The sequence below is a fragment of the Adiantum capillus-veneris genome, chromosome 15 (assembly GCF_014529385.1).
Source record: "Adiantum capillus-veneris isolate H3 chromosome 15, ASM1452938v2, whole genome shotgun sequence".
NCBI classification, from domain to species: Eukaryota; Viridiplantae; Streptophyta; class Polypodiopsida; order Polypodiales; family Pteridaceae; genus Adiantum; species Adiantum capillus-veneris.
In genome coordinates, this window is record NC_140945.1 from 69,295,007 (window position 1) to 69,304,172 (window position 9,166).

At 47.6% G+C, this 9,166-nt stretch overlaps 1 protein-coding gene across 3 annotated transcripts; it reads right to left on the reverse strand.

Moving 5' to 3' along the window:
• Positions 1–405: 405 nt before the first annotated feature.
• LOC147440842 (uncharacterized) lies at positions 406–8,924 on the reverse strand. Of its 3 annotated transcripts, XM_086482659.1 has the most exons (10): positions 8,424–8,924; positions 8,217–8,333; positions 8,023–8,090; positions 7,695–7,951; positions 6,464–7,423; positions 5,251–6,360; positions 4,634–5,170; positions 987–4,481; positions 818–909; positions 406–728 (listed from the first exon to the last, which is right to left on the reverse strand). In XM_086482659.1, exons 1-10 carry the CDS (start codon positions 8,454–8,456, stop codon positions 558–560), a joined length of 6,840 nt encoding a protein of 2,279 aa, XP_086338785.1. In that variant the 5' UTR covers positions 8,457–8,924; the 3' UTR covers positions 406–557. The 3 variants fall into 3 exon arrangements, 1 of the variants encoding a protein (XP_086338785.1); XR_015184289.1 differs by having other exon boundaries at positions 536–728; positions 818–4,481; positions 7,695–7,925; positions 8,217–8,921; XR_015184290.1 differs by lacking the exons at positions 8,217–8,333; positions 8,424–8,924 and having other exon boundaries at positions 536–728; positions 818–4,481; positions 7,695–7,925; positions 8,023–8,178.
• Positions 8,925–9,166: the final 242 nt, after the last annotated feature.

Genomic DNA, 9,166 nt, shown 5'->3' on the forward strand with positions numbered 1-9,166 from the left:
AAACCTCTTACAGATAAAATAAGCTGACACGCGCGACGACCAACGCACACATGAGGGGGGGGGGGGGGGGGGGGGGGGGGGGGGGGCAGGGTATTTAAGGTCTCCAATAAAAACGGCTTCTAAAGCACAATCATGTACCTGTCTGAATAGGAGCATAGATCACAAACAGCTTTGAAAACTCTACAAGCTTCCTCCTCACTGAATAGCCAGTAAGCTGCACCCTGAACACGACTTGCAATGAACGAGGAAAAGAGCAGATACTGTACCACCACAACGAAGCCACCGAAGGGCTATTCCTTGGTCACTGCAACCTTGGACATTGGCGCTTGCTTGATAATAAGATACACAAATTTCAAATAAGAGAGAGAGAGAGAGAGAGACGAGATTATGATAGCATGAAAAACGGAAAGAATGTGGACACCACTCCTATCATTGAGAAATTCATGGTAAATTTCAACATAGCTTCTTTGACTGCCTACATTCTACTGCACACTACAAAAGGCAGCGAACCTTATTTACAGGTAACCTTCTGAACTTCTACCGCAATCCTTGTCTTATCAAGGAAACAAATCATACAAGCAGTTCAAGCGGGATGACACCACTCGGCACAGCAAGTAAGCAAGTTGCTGTAGAAGAGCCCAGCTCGGGAAAAATGTGGGTCCAAATGCTTGCTTTGCGATATTGTACAAATGCTCAAATGAGCTTCCAGTCTTGAAAATTGAGCAAACCTAAAGCACAAGGTCCAGGTCAATCTGGTAAGGCACAACCTGAAACAACGATGAGAATTGCAGCTCTTCAATAAGAAAGATCAACTTACCTGTACATTTGCACTCTTCAAAAGGCAAATGCCATCGAAGAGATGGCTCAGCAGCAGGACTCCACAACATCCTCCGAGCTGGACGAGGGCTTCTTGTATTTCAACCCAATCTTCAGGTCACTGATTTGATATAGAGAACATAAGCCTCAATTTCCTTAGCCAGTCGTACCTCCACTACCGTCAGTTTCCACCAACACACGCTCATCTGAGCAAGCAAGGCCACCTTCATTTATGCAAGCATTCGATACCTGAGAAGGCAGTTTCTGCCCATTACTTGAATGCCCTGCACTCTCCATGCCAGGTCCCCCAGCACCTCCAGCACCTGAATTTGGGTGTACAAAGCCAGAATGGGATGAAAGGAGACGTTCCCTCAAATGCTGCAACATTTGTGGGCCCTCTGAATAGAACTGAGAGAGAGAACCCCCAGCCCTCCCTGCCTCTATAAGAGAGCCAGGATTTTTCTGAAGGGCTTCCCACGACTGACTGAGAAACTCGTCCGTTAGCTTTCCACTGCATCCACTTGAATTTTGCAGCCGCCACTCTGCTAATGCAACCAAAGCATCTAAAACGCGAGGTAAACCTTGTGAAGCAGTCACATCTCCTCCTGCACCACCAGAGACTGAGCCTGACTCCGGCTTCCTGTTCATGCTTGGTGTTATGACATGATCAAGGTTAACTGCCTGTCCAGACTTTTGGATGTCGCTCGGACTAAAAGAGACACTAGACAACGCGCAAGAAAAGCTTGGCGCACTTGAAATCACCCCCTTATCCAAGCTCACAGTTGTACAAGATGGAAGATTACCGTCAGACAGCCGGGACATTGCTGAGATAGCCTTACCATCACCTGCTCTGCCATCGCCATTATCTGCTCCATCCACATTAAGCCTCTCCACAGAGCAGGATACATGCTCCTGGGCATTCAGACTTCCCACTTCATTATCTACTGAATTGCACCTCAAACTACCATTACTATGAGCACTTGCCATTGTGCTTTGTTGCCATCCCTGCCCTTGAATAACACAATCTCGGAGTATGTTTGAAGCTGAGTTGCCCGACCTAGTACCTGCGATAATGCTGGGAGGTACTGCTGCAAAAGAAGCTCCTGCTGGATTTGGGGAAGAGGGAAACTTTGCAGCAGTCGGATGTTGATTTCCAGATACTGGCTGAGAAAGAAGTGACTGACCAAATAACTTTACATCACATGCAGGAAATTGAGCTTCTGAAACTGCTTGCGGTGCCTCATGGACTTGATTGGGTACAAGCAGCTGGTGTGCATTACCAAAGGCACCCTGTTGAGACTTGGTTAGTATTTGAAAATCAACATCATTCTGCTTAAATCCCTCTCCAACAGCATTTGAGATTTGGGCAAATCCTCTGAACAGAGCTGGTTGCTGCTGTTCACTCGAGAAATTGTGGTTTTGTTGCACAAGAAGAGCCTGATTCTGAATCTGGTGAGGTTGAAGAGCCTGAGCTTGCTGCAAATGTAGCAGCAGCTGCTGTTGTTGTTGTTGCTGTTGCTGTTGCTGCTGCTGCCGTTGCAACTGTAGGAGCTGAAGCTGGTTAAGTTGAGGTAGCTGTTGATGTTGTTGTAGAAGAGCATGCAGCTTTCCATGCGCATGATGAAGGTGAGACTGCATCAACCCTGTCTGCGGCTGCATCTGTTGACTTGGTACCATGGAAGTTGGTGGAACAGCACCGGAAGCTACTTGCGATTGAGCTGGCCAATTAGGCTGCACTTGATGATGACTCAGCACCTGTTGAAAATGATGCGGAATTTGTTGGCCAGCCAGCTGAAGCTGCTGCTGGTGTCGTTGGACAGCCTGAGGTAGCAACTGCTGTAAAACAGCTTCGGCCACTTGTTGCAACTGCTGACTGGGAGGTGGACCCTGCTGAAGTAGGCTCATTGGATCCAATTGTAAAGCTTGCTTGTTGCAACCAGGCGGCACTCCTGGTAAGGGAAGATCTTGACAAGTAACAGCAACCTGTTGTTGAGACTGTAATTGGTGTGCCTGATGTACTCCTGCAGAGGAACTTGGTTCAACTACCATCATAGATGGCAGAGATTGCTCTGGCTGTTGGTGACTTGAGCCCTGCTGTATCTTCATGGAGGCAGAAGAAACTGTCTGCAAATACGACTGCTGGGCAGATACTAAGCTGGGTGAGGGGAAAACAGCAGAAGAAAGCATGGGAAGGATTCCTGGAGTTGACACATTTGGAGCAAGACCCATGGCATGAAAAACCTTTTGCGCATTCAAAGAGTCCTCTAGCAATTTCCTCCCAAAAATATTCGCATAAGCAAGGGCTTCAGGAGAAAGCACATTGCTTCCTGGTCCACCTCCTGGCGGAGCAAGCGCGCTTGGACTAACCTTCAAATTTCCCTCATCTGAATGTGCATGTGCTTTCGGGGGTAAAGTTCCAGGCCCTGTATTATTACTGGAATCTGAATCATCCACCTTCCTTTTCCATGATGAGCTAGCTCTTCCAGAAGCACTAACAGCTGATTCAGACCCCAAACCCAGCTTTGCCTTTGAATTTTGAAAATAAGTTTTTATTTGAATGAGTGACTTGGCTGGTAAACTCTTGCATAGAAGGTCCCAATTCTTACCATGAACTTTCAGTATGTCGACAAACTTTTCTTTCTCCTCTTGAGTCCAAGATGTAGGCTCTCTTCTAGCTTTGACCTCTGTTGTCTTGACTGACTTGTCTTTCACGTGTGGAGACTGCCCCACATGAGACATCAAAGCCGGGACAGGCGTTGGGGAAGGAGTGCCATGTGCTGAAATTGACTGAGAAACACCAATAGCACTGCTTGATGCCAAGAATGTCTCCGACTTCAAACTTCTGTGCTCTACCTTAATCTGGGAAATTACTCCACAGACAGGGTTTTCATTGGCACAACCTTGAACAGCATCTAGGGGAGCAGTTCTGAGCTTTGCTGAATTGCAAGAGCTTTCAACACTTGCATTGGTGTTGAAGCAAGTTAAGCATGCCCCTTGACTCACCGAAGTGTCAACAACTGGTTGGTCAGAAGTCTGACAAAGCATAGCACTGCCAATATCCTCAGGTGCCTGAGAAGACTTTGGAGAGCTGAAGCCAGAAACCAGTTCAAATTTTTGATTTTCATGCGAAAAATCGCCATGCACCTCCGATGGCAGACATGAATTAGCACAGATTGGAGATCTTTCTACCTTAAGCTGCTGCTCTGGCACATCCTCTCTCATTTGACTGTCTTCTGATTGACATTCCTGCTTTGTACTCACCAACTTGTCATCCTGCTGCCTTGTATTCAAAGAAAACTCTCTCTGGCGTTCTACCAACTGATCCAGGCCCAGACGCTTGCGAGCCTTACTGAAGTAAGCCTTACACTGTCCCACACTCTTAGAGCCAATGTATGCAGATATGCGATCAAACTCCTTACCATATAAAGCCACAGCATTCATGAACAATTCCCTTTCACTGTCATTCCATTGTGACTTCCACTGTAAAACCTCTTCAGGTGGCCTTTTAAAAGCTCTGTGGGATGGGCCTTGAGGATTTTTGGACCCCCTCTGCTCCAAATTGCTATTCTTCGCTGTCAATGTAGAAGGGGTAAAAGCTTGCCTGACCATGTTTGAGTCACGACATGCTCTAGAGCTAGTACTTCCTGATGGACCAGACTTCATGGCTGAGTGAAACAAACGAAACAAATCAAAACAAGCGGCACATCTTCATGTAGAAAGTCCTCCCAACAAAAAATTGACAGAAGTTACACGTGGCTATACTCCCAATAGAAATAGTTCACAAACGAACAGAGAGAAGTAAGAAAGTATCACATACCTAGACTCCTGACTGATCTAGGCACCGACATGGCAGCCGCTGCAGCAGCAACCAAACTTAAACCCTCCACATAAGCAGCATTTGCTTCACAGTGGCTACTGTTCACAGGTGTGGTTGCAAGATATAATGCACTGGACCTAGCTTCTCTTCGCTTCTTCAGTTGATGCCTTCGGTGTATTTTTTCAAACTCTTCTGTCTTCTGATTTTGATAAAAGAATTGTACACAATCCCCAACAGTTTTGTGCTCGAGATAAGAGGCAATCTTTCTCAAATTCTTTCCCAAAAGTGAGTACTTTTCCAGAAAAATCCGCTTTTCCTCAGGCGACCAAGGGTTCATTGCTTTGCGCTCCTGCTCTGCAGCAAACGGGTCCTCGACCAGCCCATTCTTCATGACAAACATGTGAAGCACTCTCTCTTTTTGTCCCATTATCATCGGAGGCATCTTCACATACTCCCTGGCTGGGTCGAATGCAGAGTCTACTAAAAGCTTTTTTGCTACTTGAACCTCCTCATTGTAGGCATCAGCAGCACAAGGACCTGTGAATTAAGTCCATCTAATCAGACAAAAGAGAGCCTGCACATAAACTGTGCAAAAACAAGTGAGAGAAAAAACTTGCCTGCAAAAGGACAGACTCTAAGCGGGGATTGCCAGCTTGGAGTGGCGCTTCCTTTCTGCTCTGATTCCCAAGTCTCAACCTGGTTATCCTTACTAGTAATATTACTTACTTGCTCTTGCTTCCATGCTTCCCTCTTAGCTCTGTATCTAATGGCTAGAACTCCTTCAGTAAACCTCCTAAACCTTCTCTCTTCCGCAATTTTTGACTCCAAGGACTTTCGATTCTTCTCATGCCTCTCCGCATTACGCCTCCACCAAACAGAGTCCTGTAGATTCCAAGAAAATCCCTCATCATGTCCCTCTGAGCCTACTTCAGGAGCACTTAGGTGTGCTAAGGCAAGCGCAGAGTCTCTGGCAATGTCTTGATTTGATGACAATAAAGAGGCAACTGTGTCTCTCCAATCCTCTTCAGTTTTGATCTCAACAGACAAGAAGTCAGCTTTTCTCTTGTTCTTCTGCAGCTCGGAACTAGGGGAGTCATGTTGAGTAGGGGGCATGTCACTGCCACTGCTGCTCTGATCAACTGTATGATGCATATGCTGAGCAGCAGCATCAGGTTTACGCAGTGAATCCTGTTCTTGCCCGGCACCACCCTCAAGACCAGCTACTTCCTTGCCACTGACCCCTACTAGTGAACCCTTTGTCCCAACAGTGGAGTCTACACAAGTGGGTGGTTCCTTGCAAATAGCAGCAGGAGGCTCTGAGACTGGAACGGCCTCAGGAATCAAATTTGAGTGCACATCAGCAGTCACTGCATTCATATCAGGAAGTGAAAGATGCTCATTAGGCTCATTATCCAGCTTCACTAGCTCTTTCTCAAGCCGATCGATTTCAAATTCAACTTTCTCCACATGTTGTGTTAGGATATCCTTGGACAAATTGGGCAGTTCTTGCTGGTACCTGCTTATAAATGCCTGCATATACTGTAGAACCAGCCCTCCTGGCTCTGAATTCCAAGACGCTGCAGCTTCAAAATTATTTGCATTTGCTAGATCATCCAGATGCAACTCTGTCAGAGTAGAAAAGTTGGATGTCTTAATGCTGGAATTCGCAAGTGATTCACGAGAAAATGGCCAGCATTCCAGATAAGAGCTCCCATCTAGACATACATCTGTTGACAAAATGACAGACCCACTGAAGCCATGACAACATTCCAAAGATAGCATGAGAGATACCCTAAGACATAGCACCAGCAAATGGGAAAAAAAGCTAACCTGAATTTCTCATTGCTTCTTGATGATGATGACCATCTTCTGAACAAGAAACTGCGTTGCTAGTCTGTAATGTAAACTCCGGTAAGGCAGAGGCAACAGATCCATCTGAATGAAGGCCCCCGACATAATTACTACCCTCTTCTGATTTTTTGGCAGCTGAAACCTCTTCCCCAGTTTTCTCCTTCTCATATTTGGCAAGGCCTTGGCCCCAGGTCAGGCGAGGCCGTTTCTTAGAGGCCGGTCCTACATCCAGATCTGAATCATGTGAAAAAGAGCTCTGTAGGGGGGAATGCTGTGGCGGTGAAGCTGCTCCTATTGCATCTGAAACAAGGGATAAACTTTTGGAGTCCCTGTTATAGAGATTATTAGCTGGAGAGTGCGTAGGGAACCCACTTTGTACAGTCTTTTCTCTAGCTCTCCAGTCATTCCTGGTACTTTCTCTGTTATTGGCACTAGCAACATCAGTAAAACCAATTTCCCTGCCAGAGACACTGCTATATCTGTCAATCCTTCCCTCCAAGAGCTCTCTGTCACTCTGACTCCACTCTTTTGAAGAGTCTAACTTTGGAAGAGGACACGGTCTTCTGTAATCTGGTCTACTCCAAGTCCTCTCTCTGTAATCTCTTCCTCGATTAGAGGAATCCCACCCATACGGAGGGCTGCTGAACCTTGACCTTTCGCGGTCCCAGGCACCCACTTCTGAATCATTGTGATGTGGTCGGGAATCAAGGCGGGGGCTTGATAGGGGTCTCGCGCTTCCTGGGGAAAGACGGACATCCCTGTAATGGTGCCCATCTAAAGATTTGCTTGGTCTTTCCATATTAGGGCTGCTACCATAACCTGGGCTACATACATCTCTCTCAGCTTTGCCAATCTGTGTAGGCGACCGAAGAGAAGAGGAAGAATCGGAACGGCCAACTGCACTTCTGTACCTGCCATTTTCAACTGCTTCGTGCCTGCCTGCAAAATCGAATAGCCAGAGGAACGCAGCATAAGATGAAAGGGCTTCTTCCATGAACGCCCACTCTCAAATAGTAAGAGATTAAATACGTGAGCAGTTTAAAATATCCCACTTAAATAACTGCAAGAGAAACTGTGCAAAGAAACAGGGGCGGTAGAAACAGGGAACCAACCAAGAAGAGAAAGAATTCAAACTACATATAGAGAGAGAGGGAGGGTAGGGGATGAGAGAGGGGGGGACGCGGAGTGAGTGAGAGAGTGAGAGACACACCTACAGCCCTTCTCTTGTTGAAGGACGCTGTTAAGCTCCCGCTAGCAAGCACGCCAGAGGATCTGTAAGAAGACGATCTGCTCTCGGTAGACCAGTCCCTTTTCGTTGAGATATACCTATCCCTGTCAAATTTGTCCCTGCCTAACGCTTGTCTCTCCCATACTGCAGTAGAATGGTCCGGGGGCATGGAAAACGTAGAATCCCTGCTACTCAATGCTGCCGCTGACGCTGCTGCAGGAGCATCCCCGCTGGTTGAGCTATACATCTCACGTGTTGGAGTTCAACAGTAACACAAAGATATTTGAAGAAATGAGGGCAAAGGTAAGACCTTGAGCAGCAGAAGACATGGCGTGCAGGGCAAACGACGGAAATGGAGGGGAATGAAAAGCTTGGGCTCTGCGGGGGAGGGGAACGAGAACACGGAAGCTCCGTCGTAAGAAGAAACGATGCGGGGAGATAGCTTGACTTTCTTATTTGAGCAAGCCCCGTGAAGCCTTCATAAGGCGGCAAAGAGGAACTTACCCTGATTGTCAAAGAGTAAAGGTAGGCTGCAAGCACCGCACAAAAAGAGAGCGCTAGTTTAGGGTTTCCTCCTGTTGAGGGTGCTTCTGCGCCATTGCAGCTCCAGCCTCTGCGACCCTGCAAAATGGCGGCCTTCTCTTCAGCAAATCTGTCTATATCTGCCAAATCTGGCTAAATAATGGCAATCGTGAAGGTCAAAAAAGCCACCTGGTCGCTTTTACATGGGACTTCGTGTGACATTAGGGTTCATTTTAGGGTTTCCTGCGCAGAGAGAACAGAAACTGCTGCTGGGAGGGCGGGAGCGAGAGAGGCAAGAAGCAGAACGTGGAGATGGTGGTGGGGATGGGAGGTGGGGGTAGATGGGGTTCCTCGCGGTGCCCGTCCTTCCTGGGGAACAGCGCTTCAAAACGCCCAAACAAAAGAGGCAATATGCAGAGAGAGGAGATATCTGTACAGAATGGTGAAGATTATTTTATGCAAAACCCTGGTTTTACAGAGAGAGAGAGAGAGAGAGAGAGAGAGGGGGGGGGGGCGCAACCCGACGTTGCAGAGAGAGGAGACAGCGCGAGTCACGACAGTCACGGAGGGGGGACTCGGGGAGTGAAGAGAGAAGGAAGTGGGTAGGGCAACAAGATCGATAGGTCTTCGATTAACGCAGAGAGAGGAGAGAGAGTAGAGAGATGAAAATGGAGCGCAGCAACCCAGCAGTAAAGTCCTTCCTCCCCCGCGCAGAATCGCAGAAAAAGATGGGTGTGGGGAAGATGATCATCGAAGACGACAAACCGGTTGCCACCGCCACGTGTCGGTTTCCCGCCGGCACCCCGCCCTTAGGTTTAAACATGGAACTGGGGGCCAGGTTAATGCTAACCTGACCCTGGTCACGTTGTAAGGTAGGCCCTGGTGGGGAGGGAGATCATGAAGCTCCCAAGTCTCTTGATATCTCTTGAAAG